The 24,299-nt window shown below is 34.9% G+C and overlaps 2 protein-coding genes across 2 annotated transcripts in view; one reads left to right on the plus strand and one right to left on the minus strand.

The window, feature by feature from the left end:
* Positions 1-3,822: 3,822 nt before the first annotated feature.
* LOC124365539 (la protein homolog) lies at positions 3,823-10,220 on the minus strand. Its single transcript, XM_046821528.1, is given in 11 exon segments — positions 3,823-3,958; positions 4,643-4,726; positions 5,479-5,555; positions 5,558-5,626; positions 5,722-5,736; positions 5,738-5,821; positions 5,823-5,906; positions 6,853-6,968; positions 7,935-8,106; positions 9,261-9,377; positions 10,087-10,220. Coding segments are annotated over 10 exon segments (828 nt in total). The 5' UTR covers positions 10,153-10,220; the 3' UTR covers positions 3,823-3,958; positions 4,643-4,698.
* A 7,481-nt stretch (positions 10,221-17,701) lies between these two features.
* The window catches only part of LOC124364822 (nucleolar protein 10), a 35,590-nt gene continuing 28,992 nt past the window's right edge, over positions 17,702-24,299 (plus strand). Inside the window, exon 1 of the mRNA XM_046820598.1 lies at positions 17,702-17,858. Within this exon, the coding sequence (XP_046676554.1) occupies positions 17,793-17,858 (66 nt within the window). The 5' untranslated portion in view covers positions 17,702-17,792. The remainder of the gene's footprint in view (positions 17,859-24,299) is intronic.

Genomic DNA, 24,299 nt, shown 5'->3' on the forward strand with positions numbered 1-24,299 from the left:
CTGTTCATCGATGTATGTCTTGAGTGACTGGGTTATTTCTTGTTTAGTATTAGTGATGAGGAGCCTATGTTCAGTAAATTGTTGTTCCATTTTTTGACTGTTATCTTCGATTTTTTGGTTATTGTCCTCGATGGTTTGTCTGATATGTGTCATTTCTTGGTTGTTGTCTTCAATTTTTTGGTTAGTGGTTTCAATCTTATGGCCTATTGTTGTCAAAATTTTGAATTCAGAAATGTCATTAGTGTAGTTAGGTCAATAGGTGGTGTAGATGTAGTGGGGATTGTAGTTGGAGTAGTGTCCATTTGGATAGGCTTAGGGTGAAAGTTCTTCTCCTTCAGGTTGTTTGGTCTGATGTTCTTCATGTGGTGAGTAATTCCCCTTCATTTTGGTGTTCTTGTGATGGTTTAGTGTGTGTTGTCTTCTCTGTCCCTAGTTGGTTGGATATCTTGTCCTTAGGTTGTGTGTCAGCTTCTTTTGTGTTGGGTGAAAGTTCAAGGTTGTCATTTGTGTACCTAGGATTGCGTTTTGGGTTGGATCTTAGGTTGTTGTGCCATGTTTGTTAGGTGTGTTTACAATTAAATTGTCTTAATTAGGCTAAGTGTAAATAATGTTCTCTTAAAATTAAGTGTTCTTATGCTAGTACAATTCTTAAAATTAATCAAATTTCTTAACTTAGGCTAATACTAAATATTTCTGATAGGCTAGGTTATGCTTATATATTTTGTTTGATTCCCCGATGGCTGTTTTAATTTTAAATTTCTTTGTCTTAAAAAGGATGCCCTCCAGGTTGTGGCGCCAAATTATTATTAAAATACTCTCTCTCACGTTGTGTTGTCAATTTATTATTATATCTTAAATAAAAAGAAAAGGTGGTTGAGAAAATAAATAAATTCTTGTTTACAATCTGTATTACAAACTTTTAATGAACTATAATTATTAAATTTTTTACAATTCTTTTATTAATAATTCTCAGGGTTCTTTAAAAAATATAATGAATGCTCTATTAAATACAATTGTTCTGCTCTTATCTAGGGGTAGGTTCTTTCACCTGAACAAAGACAATTTAAAAGAAAAGACAGCCATATATTAAATTATTTATCATGACAATTATTGTTTGGAAGATTAAAATATTGAAATAAAGAAATTGATATTAATTGTAAGTTAAAAAAAATATTATGACAGAAAATTGATATTTAAAGTATTTTATGAGCTTTTAAAGGAAATTTAGTACAATTTTAAGTTCATTTGATTGGGTTTGGACAGTGATCTTTGAAATAAATGTTTATATTGGAATATAAATTAAATCTCTGACCAGTTTTCTCCTTTATTGAGCGATTGGATAGCTGGGTTGTGATGAAGGGTATCCTTGACGAATGTCTAGAAGACGGGCTCCATCCTGGTGGGTAGTTTGGTGAAATGATGAGAGTTGAAGATCTGGATGTTCTATGTGCTGAAGTTCTTGAAAGTTCTATTTGAAATACTTCTCTTGATGCTGGATGTCAGTTCTGGTAGATGAAGCGACGAATATGAGAGTGAAAAAGTACCAAGTATAATACACTGCTTGGTGTCAATTATGATAAGTTCAATGTTCTCACTCAACTAATTCCCTTTGTCAAGTATAAAAGGAATATTCTCGAAGCTCAGGTAAGTGCACTGTGTAATTTGATATTTTACTGGTTAAATTGAAGGTTTTTATGCTAAATTAATGAAAAAAAAAATGTAGTAGTCAGTACACGGAGATCTGTCTTGTCTCAAGACCTCGAGGAGACTGGTTAAAGATGCTAACAAGATGGCTTGGGTCTGTGTGAAGCTGTTTAGATCACTGCTGGCCAATCAGAGTGGTCAGTTAACAATGGCGAACTGAGGAATTTTTCTTATTGGTCAGAGTGAGGAAGAAGGGTTTTGGGTTTGAGAATTTGATTTAAATGTTCCTTTATTGCTTTATAATTAAAAATAATGATTTAGAAATATATCGGATTATATTAAAAGAAACGATCTTTAGGTATTCGGACAAGGTTTTTTTTTTTAATATATAAGCATTGGTATTGGTGTAAATAGTTAAATGGACTTCTCCTGTCGTACAAGTGCTTAAATAATACTTTATGCTAAGGATTCCTAACAATTATGTTTGTTTATAATTTAACTACAGGATAATGGTATTATAATAATCTAATAAGTGATTTATTACAAACATATTCTTGGTGCATGTTCAGAGCTATATTACCATAAATACTTAATAAGAAAAACTAAAAATAAATCTAATCTAGTTTGGTCACTTGGTGTCAGGTCTAGTGGGTTTAAAAATTCAATTATGGTTAGGCCATTGTTTTGAAAATTGGATAGGACTAGTAATAATATTATAATTTTATTTTTGAATTCTTCTTATTTTAGAGTACATGTTTTTCCCTAATATGTTTTTTATTAAATATTGTTGTTGGAAATGTTGGTTATGCATGAAATGATGATATTATGTTGTGTCTGTAACTAATAGTGGTTCTTAGGCCTATCCCCCCCCCACCCCCCCCCCCCCCCACCCCCCCCCCCCCCCACCCCCCCCCCCCCCCACCCCCCCCCCCCCCCACCCCCCCCCCCCCCCACCCCCCCCCAAAATGTAATGCACTGTATATTTTGGTATCCTTCTAACCTTCCTTAATTACTAACCTAAGAAGTTTATTCCAACTACAAATAATTAATTTCTGATAATGTATGTTTTCATGTATGTCTGTCTGACTAGTGTTTTAAATCAAGAATTAACAATGATTCTCTTTCTGCTCTTATTTTTCCTATGTAGATACCTTATACATTTAATTTCTAGATACAGGTATTTATGATATTGAAGATAAATTATAACCATTTGAATAATGATGACCCTAACTTAATAATACCTCTAACTATTGGAATGGACTTGATGCATTATTAAATGGTGGATGGAAATTTTATACTTACTATATCATATAAAAATAATGGGACACTATCTATCCATCAAACCTTATAATATAATAATATATTTTCGGGCATGCCATGGGTTTCTTGAAGCTACAAAACTTGTTGAGACATCGATAACACTTAACAATCAAAACCCTTTAACTGTTTATAATTTTTTCTAAAACTCTAGTCTAATAATATAGTTACAGCAAGCATTTCTTTTTATTTGTGATAATAAACAAATTAATTAAATTTGAAGTATTATTTGTCTTTTTAAGAATGAATTTAAATAATACTACAAAAGTATTAATAACATCATAATTTTTATCACATCTACTCTTGAAAAACTGGAAGAAAATAAAATGAAATGTTTTTACTAACAATTTTTGTTTTAGTCCACAAACACATTTCAAAGAATTTAAAATTTATTACATATATAAGATGCATAATTTAATACTGAACAAAAGTATATAAAATAGTTGCATAATTGCTTCAAAATACAAATTAAAATATATATATATATATATTGTACTGTTTAAATTTTTTCAGATTATAGCTGTACATCGTATGATTTTGCAGAATTGCCAACATAACATTTTAGAAACAAAAAATATTTTTAATGTTTATGTAAAACAACACTTTTTCTTTAGTTTGTAACGCTAAATAAATGCTTTAATAATGATGCCCATGATTCTCGTTAATGCAACATGACTCTAGCGTTATGGCAGCGCTTTAATGCACACGTAATCATGACTCTGCACTTGTAGAGTTTATGACTTACTTGCCCTTACAAGATTACAAAACTATAAGTTAGGAAACGTTAATCCAATACACTCACTGTGGCAGCTGTACCAGCCTCATGAAGCCTGATCCAGCCCTCGTCATCGCCTTTGTTGAAGTCAATGAAGGCCACAGTGACTCCCAGTGCCTCTTACCTTCTCCTTCACCTGTTCCCTCGTCAGACCCTCAGGACACTTCGTCATGTGCAGAGTGGCGTCCTTCGGCAGGCCCTTGTCCTCATCAGCGTTCGATAACCTGGAAGAAAATACATCAGTCAGTTCCACCCATTATTAATCAATTGAGTTTACATACAATAACAAATGGTATGTTTACAGTTTCTATTTTGAACTTGTACATATATAGTGCTTGGATAATGAAATGTTGACATTTTGCATTCTATATATTTTCAGGTGTAATGAAAAATGAATTTGATTGATTATTTTTTCTGTATAATTATTATATTACTTGGCATTAGACTTCAGGTCACAGTTATTTTTTCTCTCTTTATGTGTTGACAAGAAAAACTAATGAGAATTGTAAAATAAGAAAGAAAGAATATATAAGTCCAAAGGAAATTACTTAGTGTTGCGAAAATGTGAATGTCCAAAACAAGACTTCTTATATAATCTCCATAAAATCTAACAGAAATAAAAACTGTATTTGAATATTTCACTTTCAACCAATTGTAATTTAACTCCTAAGTTATTAACCCTCCAAATGCTTACTAAACTTTTCTCAGTGCTGAACTTTTTTTGCTACTCTTGCGTATTTGTAGATTTATTTTTATATGCTATTTACTTTTAAAACTAGGGTCTCACTATTACACATAAATTTTTCCTAAGTAAAATAAAGTAAAAAATAAATTAAACAACATACTTAATATCCATGAAGTTTATTCTTATATTATATTCATAAAAAACTTTAGAGACGTCATTTACCTCATCATCTCTTCCCGGTCTCTTGCGATTCTGTAGTTTCTGGTCTAAGCGTTCTTTACGCTTCTGCTCTAAATAAATCTTCCCTAAAAACAAGAAAAAATTATTGAATTTTATTTTATTGCTTTAATTAATTTTGATGTTTTGTTTAACTTGCTATTCGATATACAAATAAGTAAAAAAAAATGTATTGTATTGAATGTATTATACAAGTCTTGAAAATATGTGTTGTATCTCGAATTATTTTTCTCCTCCGCAGACAGGCAGTAATCTCCAGATAGGAGCTTCATGGGAGAGGTTACATAATCAGTTAATAAATTTTGTTGTCAATTACAGTTAACACATATTTTTAGGATTGGATAAAATTATTATAATAATCCCCAATTCATGAAAATCAAGTGGCCAAAATAGTTTTACCCCAGTCCCAATTCTTATTGTTTATGTGGTCTAATGTGGTACAAATATGATGAGATTCAAATAAACCCTTTATAACACATCTCAGACACAACATTAACAAAACCAACAAGATACAATTTGATAAAGGACAAGTAACTATGATACAAGCAAATAACTGTGGCATAAATATTTAACTTGATGTGTGTTACAATTACAACTGTGATGATTGCAATGAGACACTCATCACATGTACAGGTACAATATTGTTATTTTTAGTGCACTGGGGCATAACTGACTTGTAATGTATTTTTAAAAATATTGGTATAAATAACTTCTGAAAACAAATTAAACATTTAATTTTAGCAAAGAACAACTGTTTAGTCTGTCAACACACAGTTAAACGATTACTTAAATTCCAGACTGAGAATATTATCATACTCACTGCCAGAGCCTTGTGAGAGGTGTGTCTTTGTACTTGACCTCTTCCAAAGCCAGGAAAGCAGCAGCAGCGTCCTTTGTGTTGGGTATTTGATGAACACCGAACCCTTGAAGTGCCATGTCTTCGTTGCTTTGTCTTGGTAAAACCTCATCTGTAAACAAAACAATAAAAATTAAAAATTGTAGATGATCATAAAAACAACTTATAAGGGCATCAAAATAAAAAATTCAAACTATATAAACTCACGACAACATCATCGGTGGGAACCATATTCTTCGAAGAAATCCAACGCATTGTCGATAGTAAAACCTTCCTGGGGGAAGCCTTTGACATAGACAGAGCGTTTTGAGAATCTCTTTCCTTCTGGCTTCGCTCTCCTCTGGCAGTGGTTTCTCTGGGTTGCGGCGCAGCTCTGTCTTTTCCTCATTTATCTGTTTAAACATATTCATTTTTAAAATGGGTTTTCAATAACTAAGTATAAAGCATTATCAAATATCATTGTCTAAGAGTGTCATACAGGTTTACATCAAACATTGTCTAAGAGCTTCATACAGGTTTACATCAATTTTTCAAAGAAAAAGCTGAAAGGCAAGAAAAGACTTGATCATAAACATTTTTAATTCATTTATTTGTTTTGTTGTACAAAATACAAATTAGTGGTATTCAAAAAAATTATATTAGGTACTGTCAAAGATATAATCTCTAAATAATATTTAACAACATATACAGTTGTAAAGTTAATAACTGGGCCATATAACTCTGCCAACAGATCCTAATCTCATATGCTAATTTAAAATAATCACACAACTTTTTGAATCCAACATGTACAGAACCTACCAACCAAGCTTATTAGCCCCGTACCCGAAAGCTAATTTTCATCGTATAAGGACCCGAAAGCTAATTTTTCATCGTATAAGAACATCTGCTTTTTATTGAATTCAATAGAGGAAGTTTTCTTATAAAATGTTTTTATTATATATTAACCCTTTGACTGATACGCAACGATATATCGTTGTGAGTGAATTTACCGAAAAGTGATACACAAACGATATATCGTTGTTGATGTTTTGGGCGAAAATTGATATGCAACGATATATCTTTGTTGCATCATAAATTTATTTCAGCGTTATTGCTTTGCCAAATAAATCTTACTATATTGCCAAAAAAGTAATATTTAATGTTTTTGGACGCATGGTGCTGAATGCATATGTGTTGTACAAGTTAAATACAACACACAAGGCCAACTGAAGAGGGCTGAGTTCATGAAAGAAGTGATAGGAGATCTTTCTTCGGAATGGCTTGCAAGTAAGCAAATCCCGCAAAATCTCCGGGGTGGTGGTGATGGTCCATCAGTTGGGTTCGGACTCAGGAAATTACCTGAGAAGAAGGAAAAACTGTGCCGAACCTGTTCAGGTGACAATCATCCTGAAGGAAAGAAGCGGAGGTCTCGGACAGTGTGTGTAAGGTGTGGTCTTGGTGTACATGCTGAATGCCTCGGCAAGCATGTTTGCCACTGAAATTATAAAAACTAAAAAACTGTAAATATTGTAAATAATAACTTTTTTATTAGTGTTGTGTTTTGACAATTAAGTGTATTTTTTAAGACAGGATTCACAAACAAATTTAATTAAATATAGAACATTCAATGTGTTTGACTCCAGATTTCCAAAACAGATTGACTCAAATTCACGTAAGTAAATTTTTATTATTTTACCAATAAGTCATGCATTTTTTAACTTATATGCTTCAAATTCTCTGAATTTGTTGACAATAATACGTACTTTTAGAATAAATTACTGTCAATAAGAAATTTCAAAAAAATTATTTTAGTGTACTACTGGCAAAGTAAGAAAAAAAAAAATTTATTTTTATAAATAAAAAAAAAAATATTGTTAAGTAATTTTTGGCTTTTTTAAATTTTTTCCTAATAGGCCATTTAAATGTCTAAAGAACAAAACTACTTTCAAGTTTCTATTATATTACATAATAAAGCTACAAATTATCTAGTTAAAACACAACAAAAAAGCTAATTTTAGCCTATCAATCAAGGGATAACCCCCTGTTAAAAATCATATAAATTTTGGAAAAAAAATAAAAAAATTGTTGATGCAATCAAAGAGTTAAATGAATTTTTGTCTTCATTTATGATTATTATTTATTCAATTTTTTTTCGTGATACACATTTCATATCCGTAATGACTGCATGGTTAACCTCTCATTAATTATCTTTATATTTACGTTTTATTTAGATTTTTTAACTGAGATAGAAATGTCATAAATATAACGTTAGGTTAAATACATTTGAAAAAAGTGATTTAGTAAGATGTTGGTACAATTTTTACACTCAGAGCAAAATAAATACAATCCTTAGAATAAACTTTTTCTTTAAATGACTCTGAGGTTACTCTGAGTATGTGAATAACAGAACACCGGTCAGATTATTGACTCACGCCAGTTACCTGGATTACTTTCAGAGCCAGTCAACGCCTCTACGATCACTTCTGGATCCTGTGTCAGTGCAGCTAGTCGCTTGAATTTGAGAAGAGTTTCGATTGGCACCCAACCATCCTTCAGCTTGACCTGCTCTCGCAGAAACTTGTCCGTAGGAAGATTGTAGTCACCAAAGTAATACTGTAAAAACATTGTTTCATTGGAAAAATACAACAGATAGATTTTTTCTTAAATAGTTCCTACTGAGATTTAACAGTTGAAATATATTATTGACAATACCACAACCCAATGCCTTGATTATTATTTTGAGGGACTAAACAGAGTGTTAACTTTATTTAATCACATCCCAGGTATTCAAGAAGTGAAACAAAAATTTCAGTGTTGTTTATAAAGACCTGGAACTAGTTCCACAGGATCAGTTTCACTTCTTTGGAGCTCCATGATCCAGTCGGAAACCTAATATTTGTATGTATGAAATTACAACCTTAACTTAAATTCATGACTAGGCTGTTAAAAAACCTCTGCAATTGGTCATCTTATTGCTATATTATTGTAGGCGTGTGCAATTTTTTTGTATTCCCTGTTAAAAAACACAGATTTAGTTGAGCAGGTTTTGTTAATTCACAGTGGTTCGGTGCTGCACTGTCTCTACTTTTAATACAAGAGTAAACATAAGTATTCAATGTCCCTCATCATGACACATCTTGGAATTTAATTTATTTTTGAAATTTAAACGTAAATATCAACAGAATTGCCATATATATCTTAGACACTTCTGGAGGTAACAATTAGAAACCCTAGCACTCACAAGCCCATGAAAATTGACTAGCAACTCTGATGGATTTGTTGAATAACATGGAATAATATATAAATAGCCTACAAATGTACAGTACTGTATGTCTTTCACTGAAATACTAATATAATGAAATACTACTCAAATTATATATGTGAATCGAAGAAATATAAATTTAATTTAAAATACTGAAAATGACAACAAATTAAATATTTTTAAAATTTTAAAACACAATTTAAAAAATAATTCCATTTATTTAATTGAGAAAACCTCGTCCATTTACAATTGTTTCCTATTCATAAATTCCAATGTCTGATTTATACAATAATGTCGAGACACATAGAAGTGAGAGCATCATTCTTTTATAATATGATCATTGAAAGTACTGGAGGTCGTTTATCATTTCAATTATTCAATCTAATTAAGCTGTGATAAAAGTAACAAATTTGAAACGGAGACCTGAATTGATATGAGGAGGTGTTTTTAAAACACTTCTAACCAGTATGTAACATTAAAAGATTCATTATTTCAAATATATTACCTCTATTTGCCTTTTGATTTTCTTTGCCCTTTGTTCAGGGTCCAACTCAACCTTAGGCTCACTCTTCTCTTCTGTGACCTGTTCATCTTTGTTGTCTCCACCTCCATTCACGTCAACCTAAACACACGGAGAATGTTTTGATTGTTGGTCTATATACAGATACTCAACTAATACACTATTTCTATTAATAAAATACAACTAGTATGTACACAGGTATAAAACAGTTATAGAATAACTTCTTTATGGCTTGATTCATATGTTTATTTTATTATACACTTTAAAACAAAAGTGAGAAACCAAAATCATAAAAGTGTATTAAAAATAATTAAGTTACCAGTTCCCTGAACAAAAGCATTACTCTAAAAAACTAAATTCAAACAGAAACATTTGTGATTAGCATTATGTTTAATTTGAACATGCTCTGCAAATTTCATTTATCTTTTTCATTTATAATATTCAAATTCTAAGAAAACATTTTGGGTTTCATTTAGCTGTATTTAGAATTCATAATCAGATTTATGGATTACAGGCAACACACTAACACATGTAAATCGTGAAAATTTGTGGTTTTATTCTTTAACAGTAAGTATACCATACCCAGTTAAGACAACAGAGATTAACTTATAAACTTCAGTTTGCTTATATGAAAATAAACAGGATTTAACAAATATTTTTACATTCCTGTAACACAAACAACTAATTTTACATTGTAAATTCATTCTTAAAAAACAATTCCAAAAAATTATCTTTAATAATGTAAAAAGGACAGTTAAGAGTCTGAGTTAAAACTTCACTTGAGAAATCAAGATCTGTATATTACTATTACCTTAGTCTGTAACTCCTGTGTTTCTTTTACAGAAGTTTCTTCTGTACTTCCATTGACATCTGCCATCTTGATTCAGCTGAAATCAGAAACACAGTTTTAAGTTACCATATAGCAGAATATAGTGTCAAGGTGAGTACTAATTTATCTTGATGCCTGAAATTAATGGAAATTATCAATAAATTTAGCTGCTACACCCTTGCTGCATGAAACGATTCATGTAAATCAGTCCCATTTTAAGTTTGAGCCTTCTATTCAGTTCATAAACGATTATCCATACTTTGCCATATTGAACATGAACAATGAAACTGTGAGGTTAAAAGGAATATAGAGAGCTGGTGTTATCCTATCAAAGAGAGCTGTGTTGTCTACATGGTGAAGTTTTAACAGAACTATTGGTGTAGAGAACTTGGAGCATTGGAAAAACGGTTTATTGTAGTATCACTAGATAAAGAAATACAACATTTTCCAATATATAATTTTTTTTTAATTATATATTGGGAAAATGTTGTATTTCTTTATCTAGTGATACTACAAAGAACTATTGGTAATAATATCTTAAGATCTGATAATTAATTGAACAGAATAACGTTCAGTAAACTGATTTTGTAGTAAATATGGGGATGACAAACACAGATGACTCAAGGTGTGAAAATGCTAGTACGAAACAAACAGCCGCTGTTGGGGGATATCATAACCCCAGAAGTAAAAAAATTGCATAATATCTAGCCAATAGTTAGAAAATACAGAAGTTAAATGCCAATACATACTGCCAAAAATTTAGTTGCTAATCCATAAGTAAACCAAAATGTAAACATTCTACATTTAAACCTGGGGACAACAGAACCTAGGCACCCACCCCCCCCCCCCCCCACCCCCCCCCCCCCCCACCCCCCCCCCCCCCCACCCCCCCCCCCCCCCACCCCCCCCCCCCCCCACCCCCCCCCCCCCCCACATATCAAAAGGAGACAAGGAGTTCTGATCTTCAACTGTGAAAACACCAATACCGCTGAATGGCTTAAGGGAAAGCAAGGTTCCCTTAAGCTTTGGGAAGCCAGTCTGAGGATTGTACCAGAGGAAGAAATACCACGTGCAAGAATTGCGACTGTCTATCTTCCTAAGAGTATACATGAAACCACCGACGAGATTATTAAGTTCTTGAAAGTACAAAACAAAGAGCTCTCTGTCGGAGAATGGAACGTTCTGCGTAGAAGCGACGAGGGAAAGTCAGTACTACTTACCCTGGCAGTCAACTGCGCCACAGCAATCAAACTTGAGAAGTAGGGTCCATGGATCGGCTACAAGTTTGGAAAAATTCAGCTCAGACTGAAAAAGAAACACAAAGGAAACACGGAAAAACCTAAAAAGGTAGAGGAGACTTCAGATAAATCTGAGACAGTCACCACGGAAAAAGCACCGCTGAAGAGATAGAAGTGAATGATGCCATGAAGGTATCAGAGCAATCTGTAGATACCTTACCTGTAAGGTCTACCCCACAAACCAGTGCAGAGGTCGAAAACCAACCTGTTCCCTCTTCTTGAAGAGGGGACCCTATCTAAAACGACCATCCGTCTCGGCCCGAGGAAGAAAAGGGGACAGCGTCTCCAAACAATCCAAAAGGAGGGACGGGGATGGACCACCAGGGGGAGGTGGAAAAAAGGCGTAAGTATGCGCCTAATACAGATAAACCTTCACCATGCTAAGGGCGCAACCGACATCTTGGGAAGGAGGTTTATCTCAACAGGGCTGGATATCGCCCTAATCCAGTAACCTTGGATCAATAGAGGTTGCATCAGATGATTGACGACTCAGGTAGGTAATCTCATATATGATCGATCAATTGAAAACCCCAGAAACATGTATTCTAATTTGAAAACAAAACAGCCTTTCCTATTACAGATCTTATAACAAGAGATCTGGTGGCGGCTACAGTGAAAGTAGCATCACTGCAAGGGGTGAAAGAGATTAATATAGCCTCAACCTATCTCCCCAACCCGTCAACAAGCTGCCCACCAAAAGAGATAGAAAGACTATTGCAGAGCTGCAGAGATAGAGGTTCGGCCCTCATTCTCAGTTGCGACTGCAATGCTCACAATACATACTGGGGAAGCACAAACATAAACCAAAGAGGTGAGGAACCTCTACAGTTTATGTTTAGCAATGATTTAGTTTTAGAAAATAGGGGATCAAGTCCAACCTTCATTACTAGAACTAGGAAAGAAGTCCTAGACATAACCCTATCCATAGGACTCAAAAACATTATCATTGTAAGGTGGCACGTCTCAGAGGAGGACTCACTATCGGACCACTGCCCTATTAGGTTCGACATAGAGGAGATAGGGGGAAAAACGTGACCCACAGGGTTCCTAAATCTACAAACTGGAAGGGATACCGAGTTTCCCTAGTAGAAGAGTTGGAAGAAATAGAACCTTTCCAGAAAAATGAATTTGACTTAGAAGGGTCTGCACAATTAGTAGAACAAACTATAATAAAGGCCTACGAGAAAAACTGCCTTCTCAGCCAAAACAGGCTGAAGAAAGACGTTCCATGGTGGACTGGGAGGTTTGAGACACTAATAAATCAAACTAGGGAACTACCAAAATGGGCAAAAAGGTCGACAGGTTGCTAAGCCCAGACAGCGGTCTAACAGACTATTTACACATGAAAGAATTAAATGGGCAATAAGATCGTTCAAGCCATTTAAATCTCCTGGGGCAGATGGAGTTTTCCCAGCCCTTCTTTAAGAGGGGCTAGACAAACTATTAAATAATCTTTTCATTCTGTTTAGAAGCAGTTTCGCCTTAGGATACATGCCAAAAAACTGGAGGGCAGCACTGGTGGTGTTTGTACTGAAAAAGTCATTGATCCGACTAATCCCAACTCGTACAGACCCATAAGCCTAACCTCCTTCATGGTGAAAACTATGGAAGAATAATAAACAGACACATAAGGGACGTAACATTACCCGATCACCCACTTAGTCCCACACAACACGCTTACATAGAAGGAAAATCAACTACCATCGCTCTCCACAGCCTAGTGGGAGAGGTGAAAAACGCCTTCGAAAAAAAGGAAGCCCTAGTCAGCGTCTTTATGGACATTGAAGGGTTTTCGACCGAGTAGCATATCAATCCATGGAGACTGCGATGGAACGTTTTGGAATTCCCTCAGATGTAGTCAAATGGATAGTAGCCCTCCTAAAAAGCAGACAAGTAAAAGCAAAGTACAAAATCTGCCGCAATCACGGCCCAGAAAGGCTGCCCCCAGGGGGGAGTTCTGTCTCCTCTCCTGTGGGCGATGGTGGTGGATGATCTTTTTTATCAAAGCAGAGAAGAGGGGAACAATTCTACTATGTTATGCGGACGACCTAGTGCTTATGATCAAAGGAAAAAAACAAAGGCACGCTAGAACGCCCAATTCAAAAAGAACTAAACCTCATAAGCAACTGGTGTCATGGGGAAGGTCTACAGATCAACCAATCTAAAACAAATATGATTACCTTCACTACGAAGAGAAAGTTCCAGCTTACACAACCTGTTCTGGAGGGAATCAGCATAAACCTAACAAAAGAAGTGAAATACCTGGGTTTAATCCTGGATGAAAAGCTCACTTGGAACTCCCACATTGAAACCAGGATATCCAAAGCGACAATGGCCCTTGGGTCCTGTAAGAGACTTTTTTTTATTTAAATGGGGAATTAAACCCAAAATTATATATTGGATTTACTAAACCATAATAAAACCAATGGTCACATATGCTGCCTTAGTGTGGTGGCCGAAAGTAGAACAAACAACAGCTGCTAAAAGGCTACAGAGTCTTCAAAGGCTAGCTTGCTTAAGAGGAGCTATGAGCTCCTGCCCAACACTAGCAATTGAAGCGGTCCTGGGATACACTCCTCTGGGGCAGGAGGTGGTGAGAATAGCTGCTCTGAGTGCAATGAAGCTTCTAGGAACAAAGGTAATAAATGCTACCTCCTTAGAGGGCCACATGAAAATATTGCAAGTATTTCCTGAGGCTGAAATGCTAACCAAATTATCAGACGCAATGGTTAAGAAATACTCCCTTGACAACCCATATATGGTCTCTATCGGAAGTAGGGAGAAATGGATTAAAAAGGAGGCCTTCCCTACAAAAGGAGTCCAGAAGTTTTACACAGATGGTTCACGCCTTGACTCTAGGGTAGGATACGGAATACACCGACCAGAAGTCGATATGGTTGTGCCCCTAGGAAGACATGCCACGGGTTTTCAGGCGGAGGTCATGGGAATAGACTCCTGTTCCAGAAGACTCATACAAATTAGAACAAAAGGATTAAAATACCTAATACTTTCTGATAGTCAGGCTGCATTGAAGGCACTTGCTATCTGTTCGTTTGATTCGAAAGCGGTCTGGGAATGTAAGAATGCTCTAGCAGAGCTGGCAATGAATAACAGAGTAACACTCGGTTGGGTACCGGGTCATGAAGGCACTCATGGAAATGAAAAAGCAGACATCCTCGCCAAAAAGGGGGCGGAATCCACAATGGTGGGACCTAAGCCAGGTTGCGAGATAGCCTTCTCCAACATTAAAGCTCTGGTCAAAGATTGAGAAAAGAGGATAAGACACAATAATTGGAGTAGAGCCTCAGGATTAAGACTATCCAAATTGTTTATCTCTCATTACGTTAAAGTGTGGATAGCTCTCTTAGATCAGAATAAGGAGGATATAAGACTAATATTAGGAATGTTGACAGGCCATAATCCCCTAAGGAAGCATCTTATGAAGGTAGGCCTTAGTCAGACTAACGAGTGTGGACTCTGTGGAGAAGACGAGGAATCAGCAGAGCACATTTGGTTAGATTGTCCTGCCATTTTAGAAACTCGGAAAAGATACCTGGGAGCATACCTCCTCAGCCCCAGGGGTATCAGAGAACAGGAGCCCTCAAATCTGATTGGTTTTTGCAAAAGCTTTTGAGGACACAAAATTAAAGTAAGGGAGGTGCAAAAGTCATTTTAGGACAAAGCGCTATGATAAACTGTCCTTTTCCCCCAGGAAGAAACAAAATAATAATTTGGTGCATCTTTCGCAATATTTGCTCAAAATAATATACTTTTAAATTTAGATAAAATACTGTGTGATATTTTATACGAAAAATTGGAAATGCTGAACAATTTTTTTCTCTAGTTTCAAATATCCTAAGTGGAAGTTTTCAACTTTTTAAGTCTATTAGTTAACAAAAATTTAAAGTGAGATCTTGCCGTAAACAACCGGTCAAAACTATCATACGGTTTATTTTTTTTTTTTTTAGGAAAATTAAATATCTTTGTGATGTTAATATATTAAAAATCTCCTCATTGGGCGCAACAACCCCCAAAAGCGCTATATATTATAAATGCAGAAAAAAAAACAATAAGAAAATACTGAATTTAAAAATCTCACATCAGTGAAAGTACAGTTTGCAGAGTATTTTTACAGTCTACGGTATGTATATTTATGAAGTTATATCAGTAAATTCAAATATTCATCGATACCTACCTACCATCAATATAACTCCTAACAACGGAATGAATTGACAACCCCTTCTCATCAATTGATACTTTTTTAGAAAAAAGAACTTAATATACAGGAATTATGTTTTATAACAAAATACCAGAAAGTATTAAATTTTGCAATCTGCGTAATTACAATCTAGGCATATAACAAACTGAGCGTAGTGTTGTGAAATTCATGTCAGGAACCACAATAAACAAATTGTTTGTCAACTCTGTTCACACTGTTTCTAAAATTTTTGGTTGTAATTGCTTCCAGTGAAACATTCTGTTTATTTCATAATCCTGCCATCGTTAAAACCAAACTTTAACCAACCACCACGTTCCTTCACTACTCTCATAGTTTCGCACCGTTGCCTTGTTTACTGTATATCTTTTGTTGGCTACCGCATTTCAATCTCAATTTCGTTTCTCTATGTTTACCGTAGAGCCATGTGGTTGAATACGAGCTCCTCCCGTTTGTGTTCAATGGGGTGATCGTGACAGGCGGAGAGAAAGAGTGGGGGCAGAGCCGAGCAGTACCGATAAATCCCGAACATTCCTGACAAACCCTGTACATGCGGCTGATAGCGACCTCAGTTCGGAACGGTTCTGATTTCTATTATCTTACGAATTAATGAGTCGTTTTATATCCGAATTAATGAGTCGTTTTATATCCGAATTAATGAGTCGTTTTATATCCGAACATATCTGCAAAACATAGAAATTATATCGAATTAATTATATTAATATTGAACTTTCTTTATAACTCCAAAGATACTTTACAAAATGTGAGATGGTGCACAACGAATAAAATATCATAATCTAGAATAGAATAGAAAAATTATTTATTTTCTTGAAAATATGTACAATAGTAAAATTATATAAACATCATTTATACCTTAAGCACAAACACAAACATTGCTCCTTAGTTGTAGACACAATTGACATGAGAATAAAAATAAAACAATGTTACTTTTTATTAAAGAAATATGAACATGTCTTTTTTTTATTTTAATACAGCTAGGGTACATCAATAAACAAAATTCAAGAAAACAAAATAGGACCTCAAAAGGCAAGGAACTGCCTGTGTAGAGGCTCCAACTTTCTTAGAAAAACAAAAGAAAACAACACTCAAGCAAATGAAATTAACAAATAAATTCAAATACGATAAATCTACCCATTTAAACTAAGCTTTAATAAAACAAATTTGAATAAAAAACACATTCAATATAGCAATATAGCTTATAGCAATAGCAATATATTTCTCTGTCTGTTTGTTGGATATATAGAGAATGAGAAATAAGCTATAGACTTGAAATTGTGCATGCAACTTCGACCAAGCCTGATAAGTGTCATTTTGTGTCGTCTGGCGTACGCGATTATAATGCTGATCTGATCTATAGTACATGGAAAATTATCGAATAATTTCTAACTAATAGTAATGTAACCTACAAATTATATTTATTTGATTAAGGCAGTTGGAAAATGCAATGAACCAAATATAATGTTACGAAACAATTTTATTGGTTTACATTTTAATACGAAAGATGCAATTAACAAACTCAACATAATTGTTGATTTTGTGTTTGGAGACCCTGAAGATAAATTCTTTAACTACTATGCTAAGTAGGGCTCTTTTTAATCCTCCTGGATGTTTTAATCCACCCTCGAATGTTTTATAGCTACGCCACTGAATGTAACGAAGTTACTTTGTTACATTAGACTTCCTTACGTCTTTTTTGGTATTTCGATACTCCGTTGTATTGGTTTATTTGTATGTAGACAAGAGTAATTGCCTGCCATTAATTACGTTGTAAAATCACGGTTCAATGAAATAAATTTAATTGCGCTGCATCCTGCAGCATCCAGCTTTGAAAATGTAATATATATATTACATTTATACATATACATACATATACATATTACACCACCAGGCTCTATTAAATTCAGAGGAGTACAGAGCGAGAACGCGCGGACTGCTTATTCCACTATTCTAATACGCGGGCTATCTCTAGTTGGCAGGAGGGGCCCCTCCATCCCCACTTTTTCTCTCCGCCTGTCACGATCACCCCATTGAACACAAACGGGAGGAGCTCGTGTGGTTGAATTGGTGTCGGTCGGTGAGCATAGGTGTACTGATTTTGAATAGGTTATGTTTACAATTTTTTGAGTGATTGAAATTTTATTAAAAGACAAATAATGCAGGTTTCAGATCCGAATAATGTTAAAATATACAATCTTAGTGCAGGAAAATCTCTGCCTGATGTAAGTACAATTGTTTAGTGTTTTATTTTCAAAGTTGTGTTCTTAGTTGCATATTTTTCTAATAGAATACATTTTTGTAATTAGGCTAGAAAAGTTCGAAATGAAACTAGGATAGTTTAGTTTTATTATATGTAAGCTTCAATTACATTCCAGACCTATTATATACTTAAGTATAATATCTATAGTTATGTTAACATGTGTCACCAGCAAACATTTGATTTAGTCAGATAATGTCATATCACTAGACATGTTTTAAAACTCATTTGGAACTTTTATTCATTTTCGTAGAATGTTCACCCTGAAAAACAGTCAGAACAATTGCGAAACTTCAATGGAGAGAGCCGTGCAGACCAATATTAAAAAATCTTAAATTGTTGATGCTTCCTTGTCTATAATCTGGAAACATCTCGGTAATTATCATATAAATGGCCGGAGTGGCAAAATACGAGTTTTGCGTTAATAACTTATTGGAATTGTCCTATAGAACAAAAAAATATAAGGTTTGATGGGGTGGAAATTAGTAATAACGAAGTTCTAGAACATAAAAAATGGAACAATTTTTAACGCGCGGAGTAATATTTCCATGTTGTACATTGTTGTCGAGCGTCACATGACCTTTTGTGACCATGATTCAACCTCGTGATGACGTCATCGGATGGGTCGCCATCTTTGCAAACGTAAATGAAAAACAATACTGAAATGAGCAGAATTTTGATCAAAATGAACAATGTTTTTCTTAATTTCGAGCAACAAATTAATTACTTGTGATCAAAATGAGACGAGTGCCTCCGGCCATCAGCGCGGGCTTCGGCTTCGGTGCTGCCCCGCGCTGATGTTAATTAAAGAAAAACATCCCTCGAGATAGTACCTATCAGTAAAATATAAAATTCTAGAGGGGCTGATCAGAAATATAAATTGAAATGTAATGCAAAAACCCCATTATGTAAAGTTAAAAAACTTAATAAATCATGAAAAACTCAAATATAAATATATAGATGGATATTAACAGAGAACACTTACCATTAGTGTGTTGGCGGATATAGCTGAACAGCAGCAACAAAAAAGTGGATTTTTAAAAATTGCAACATTTAAAACTTCTTTTTTTACTAATTATTCTAATTTTCCTATCGCAACGAAACAATAAAGTCTCCTGGTTAAAAATCAACACGCGACCACACGACGAACAAATACACTCATTATTAAAAATTTCATGTTCAATTAAAAAGGAAATAATTTCGTTTTGGTTAAAACGTAAACTCTTTACGTGCCCAACTAAACACTCCGACACACACAATTCACTAGGGTTGGTCGAACTAGTGGATGGTTGATTCATGATTGTAACGCACTCACTCAATCCAATCTACTGAACACAATATCTTGTGAAGCTTATGAATATACCCCCTAAAATCATGTTATTTGTCATTTGCACCCCCTAGTACTATATATATTTTTTGTTCAGGAGGGTGAGCAGAATACGTTGATAATGTCAAATTCGTGATTTGCCGCCCCGGCCTTTTATCTTATAGCTACCAACATCTCTTTTAACAAATCAAAATGCAAGGTCATAAGAGTTAGTGATGTAACATTCTTATGACACCAGAAGCAGAAATAACTACCCTTTGACACAGGACGATGGCTTATGAATGATTGTCTTCGCAGGTAGGAGTTCAGTTCGTCAAGAAATTGCCAAATTTGATCAAAAATGCCACAATGCCTGACATTTTAAAACTAGTCTGAAAACCGTGTTGAAAAGCATTCTATAGTACAGACGAGTTGTAGCACATAATTAGGGGATCACATAAGTGGCTTACTGACCATGTGATTAGAATGGGAAAATTATAAAATGAATGACAATGTGGGTGAAAGAAAAATTGTAAGTCTGAATGAGATCCACTTGTAATGAACAAATGCAAAACTTTTAGCTTTTAAAAACTATGACGATTGCAATACAGTTTATATGGTCTATTATGTGATAAAACATTGAATTGGATTGATATACTTTAAAAGTGCACCTAACGTTTACATTGAATACCTATGCAGATAAACATCAGTTACTAGCTTCACAAACGAGAATAACAATGAGTTTTTTTTGTGAATGACTATGCAACCAAATCTAATAAATGAGGAAAATAAGCAAAATTGAGATGCCCAAAGAAGTTGTGCAACAGTATATAGAACTGAAATAACAAAAGAAAAACGTCAATAAACTTCATGGAGATCAAAACTGTAACCGAAAAGAAAAGACAAAAAACAGGAATAAATAGTGAAAAACTTAAATTACCGGTATTTTCAAATTATGCAGTTGGTACACTTATTGTTCCAGCTCAAATTCTCATGCGAAGTTGACAACCTTAATATCCTCTCCTCTTACACCTATCCCTCCTTAGTTTGTTACTCTCCCCTACTCATTAACCCTCTGATTCCTCTCGGTCCCCTAGATTGATGGCCTAATAAATACAGAGGGGTGCAAAAGTAGGTATACAGTTTTAGTTGGTTGGTAATACCCAAGTTAGCCACCTGATCAGCTGTGTAATACATTTGCTACTAACAGCTGGCAATGTTTTCTCATTGTTACTGTTGTTATTATTACACTTCTGTCATCATGGCTGGTTACATGACCAACGATCAACGAAAGTGGGTTTTGAAAGAATATTGGAAGACAGAAAACTGTGAAAGAGTTCGAGAGAGATGGAGAGAAGAGTTTGATACACCACCACCAACCAGATTAAGTATTTATAGACTAAGAGATAAGTTTAACCTTACAGGATCTATCTGCAATGATCCAAAGGCTAGACGACCAATCACTGTCACTACTCCTGAAAACGAAATGATTGTCGCGCAGACCTATGTTCAAAGCCCAAAAAAGTCAAGAAAAAGGGCATCAATTGAACTGGGCATTGAACGCAGATCTTTAGGACGCCTAATGAAACGGTTAGGTTTGAAAATGTACATTCCAAGACTTATTCATGGGCTAATAGAGGACGACCCTGATCGTCGACTGCAGTTTTGCGAGATAATGTTAAACGAGGAACTTCAAGGTGCGGGAATTATTCAAAAAATTGTTTGGAGCGATGAGGCTAATTTTAAGCTTTCAGGTGCAGTCAATAGACACAACTGTGTCTATTACTGTTTTGATAATCCACACTTGACATTCGAAGAACAGCTGAATCAACCTGGAGTAACAGTTTGGGCTAGCATTTCATGTAAAGGTGTCATTGGACCTGTCATTTTTCATAACACTGTAGACCAACATGCATACAGGAACATGCTGACTGACGTTATACCACAAATCAAAATCCAGCAGGGTAATGAGGAATTCTACTTCCAACAAGATGGAGCTCCTGCCCACTATGCGACAATCGTGCGTGACCTACTAAATCGGGAGTTTCCTAACTCGTGGATTGGTCGAAGAGGATCGGTTGAATGGCCAGCAAGATCTCCCGATCTGACACCGATGGATTTTTTCTTTTGGGGAGTTGTCAAAGACAAGGTTTTTTCGAAAAAAAACCTCGTGATCTTAATCAGATGGTTGAATTCATTCGCCAAGCTTGCCAAGACATAGATGAAAATAAAGAACTTTGCCGAAAAGTGTGTTTAAGCGTAACTTCAAGGTTACAGCAGTGTGTTGACTGTGAAGGCAAACAATTTGAACACAAAAGGAAGTAAGTGTATTGGTGAAGTACAACACTTTTAAGAGTTAATTTCTGTTTCTTAACGCTTTTAAAATAGATTGTAAAAGTTTAGTTTTTGTAGAAATAAACCTACTTATTCTTTAACATATTTAATTACTGTATACCTACTTTTGCACCCCCCTGTATAACCTAAAAGTAAAACACTTTAATAATTTAAGTGCAATATATGGTTTGTAACCACCTAACAATCGGGAAATGGAAGTGTTGGCCTACTATACCTAAAAAAATTGGGTACTTTCTGATTAAACGAAGGCCACCCGTTTAACGATTAAAAAAGTAGGTATATAAATAAAATTGGATTATGAACACAAAAACTTCATTAAGTAAAATTATAAACACACATTTATATTTGAGTATTCAAAAGCTCGACGAGATCGGTGAAAAGTGTGACGAAAGCGCTGTTGCTCGTAGTAACAATATAGAAATCGGACAATTGTGACAAATGGCACCCTACTGTGAGAAAACCATGTATCCACACAAGTCCAATTTTTTTGGCACGGTCTAGTGTTACATTGCCAAAATGGATTATTAGCAGTAAAATACAATTTATTTCATGTTATGACCATTCACACATTGTTTTAGCAACGGCAAACATCCTTTACGTCCCTGTAAAAACAGTATATTTTCTTCCTCGCTCTTTGGCAAATCACAAATCAACATAACATCACTCATTGTGCTTTCTACAAATCACTAGAACAAGTGTACAGTACGAAAACAAAATAACAAGATAACAATTATTGAACAATCTATTCATGATAACAATTTAATTGTGTAATTTGCCCACCCAAAATTTGGTAAATCGTGTGTATTATCGGTGGCCTCTGTTTAATCAGAAAGTACCAAAATTGTTAAAAGTGTTTTTAACATAGTTTTAGGTTACGTGGCTAAAGTAAACATTATCCACAGTATTTTACAATGTCATAAAATTCTTTAGATGTTTGTATTTTTTTTTATATCAGTGTTGTTTTAATTAATACTAGCCTTATTTATATCTGACTTACTATTTAGTAATTTTGAGTAAACTTTCAATTTCTTGAAAAAAACTTTTGTACAAAAATCCCATATTTTGTTTATACATTGAGTTACATTAAAAAATTTGGCATATTTGCAAAACAACTTTTTTTAACTGTGCATTGTGCATTGAAACTGTATGTGCTTATACCTTACTATTTTTTGCCATATCGTTAGCAGAAAAAGAAAACATCCTTTTAGATAGGAGTATCTAAAATCAAGCTCCTGCCACCAGGATATCATTGAGAGAGAGGCCTGAACTGGTTTTGCAACAGGCATAAAAAACCGTGCAGAGTTTTAAGGGTGGTACTATAAGCCTTAAACACGCCATGATGGGCAGTACATAGTAACCAGACAACCAGTCAGAATCAGGACTGTCAACCATGTGACCTAGAGCAAGGTACTCGGATGTGAAGTTGAGATAGAGAGTTTGAAGTCTGAATTGTTTTGTTTGACTTCAAGGGACTGAGGAAACTATGCTGAGCAACGGTTTTTAGAAGTTCCAAGAGAGATTCGGGTTTTAAAGGGGAAGTGGATGACATAGCGTCCTTGAAGGTCCCTAGAGTGAGTAGAGTTGAAGAACTCATCACAAAATGATTCTTCAGCAGATGTTTTACTGCAGAGAGGAGGCTCTTCTTGAGTGCAGAAATGCTGGAATGTTACTCTGAGCCAGTTTTGCTCCTTTGCCTCAGCACTCCACATTTAATACATTAAGTGTATGAAAAACAACCCTCCTCTCCTATAGTTTTAGAATCTGAATTTTGAATGCAGAAACTGCTTTCCACTTTTCACTCTCAATCGTCTTGGTAATGACACTAACAGATTGAGACTGAGAACAAACTAATAATTTGAATAGCATACCATTTACCTCAGCATCACAGTATCTGTACTTCGATAAAAAACAAGTTTCAGACACTGACTGTGCCTCTCAGTCCAATATTCCTTCTTTTTCTTCTTCTATGCAGTGGCCTACTGCCATGCACTTAAGCCTCAAGGGCCTTTTGCACACCCTGGAAGCACACCATAAGTTCTACCATGATTTCAGCAGTTCCACAAACCACCGAAAAACAACCTATCAAGTCCCTCCTGGGGAAATTCATCACCCCTGCCCAAACTATCAAACATGGCATAGATATACCGCTCCCTTGCTATTGAAGGACAATCAAAGAGCAAGTGTTTCGGGCAGTTTTATCCTATTGGTCTCAATACAGTTGGTCATTTCCAGTTATTCTGTCAGGCAGACACTGAAAACAACACAAGCTAATTCCAGTGACTATCAGCTCTTGGAAAGTGATGATAATCTTGCCCTCCTGTGCCAGAAAGTCATTTGGAAGAACTCATGCCACCAACAATGTGGGTGACTCAAGTACTGTGTGGTATACACTTGTAATGTGAAGTGCTCCACTGGCGCTGTACTGCCACCATGTAAGTTCGGTACTTTCGCACCTTCGTCGCATCTGCCGAGAATTCTTTTACCCTGTACATGAGAATTTACTGCTTGTCACTGGTAGTTCTCCTCTTGCTCTACTTGGGATCACTGACACTGGCCATTAGTCTACTTTGTCTAGCAGTCACTAGTGCTGAAGAGGGCTTAAGGCTGTCCAGATTACTGAGCAGTTATATGGTGTAGATCTACTTTACATTTAGCCTTTTTTTTTAAATTTGTTTGGAGTAGAAACAAAAAGAGTTGTTATGTTTTTAGTCTTTTTTAATATATTATTTTCTAGATGTATGTATT

This window comes from Homalodisca vitripennis, chromosome 6 (genome assembly GCF_021130785.1).
Source record: "Homalodisca vitripennis isolate AUS2020 chromosome 6, UT_GWSS_2.1, whole genome shotgun sequence".
NCBI classification, from domain to species: Eukaryota; Metazoa; Arthropoda; class Insecta; order Hemiptera; family Cicadellidae; genus Homalodisca; species Homalodisca vitripennis.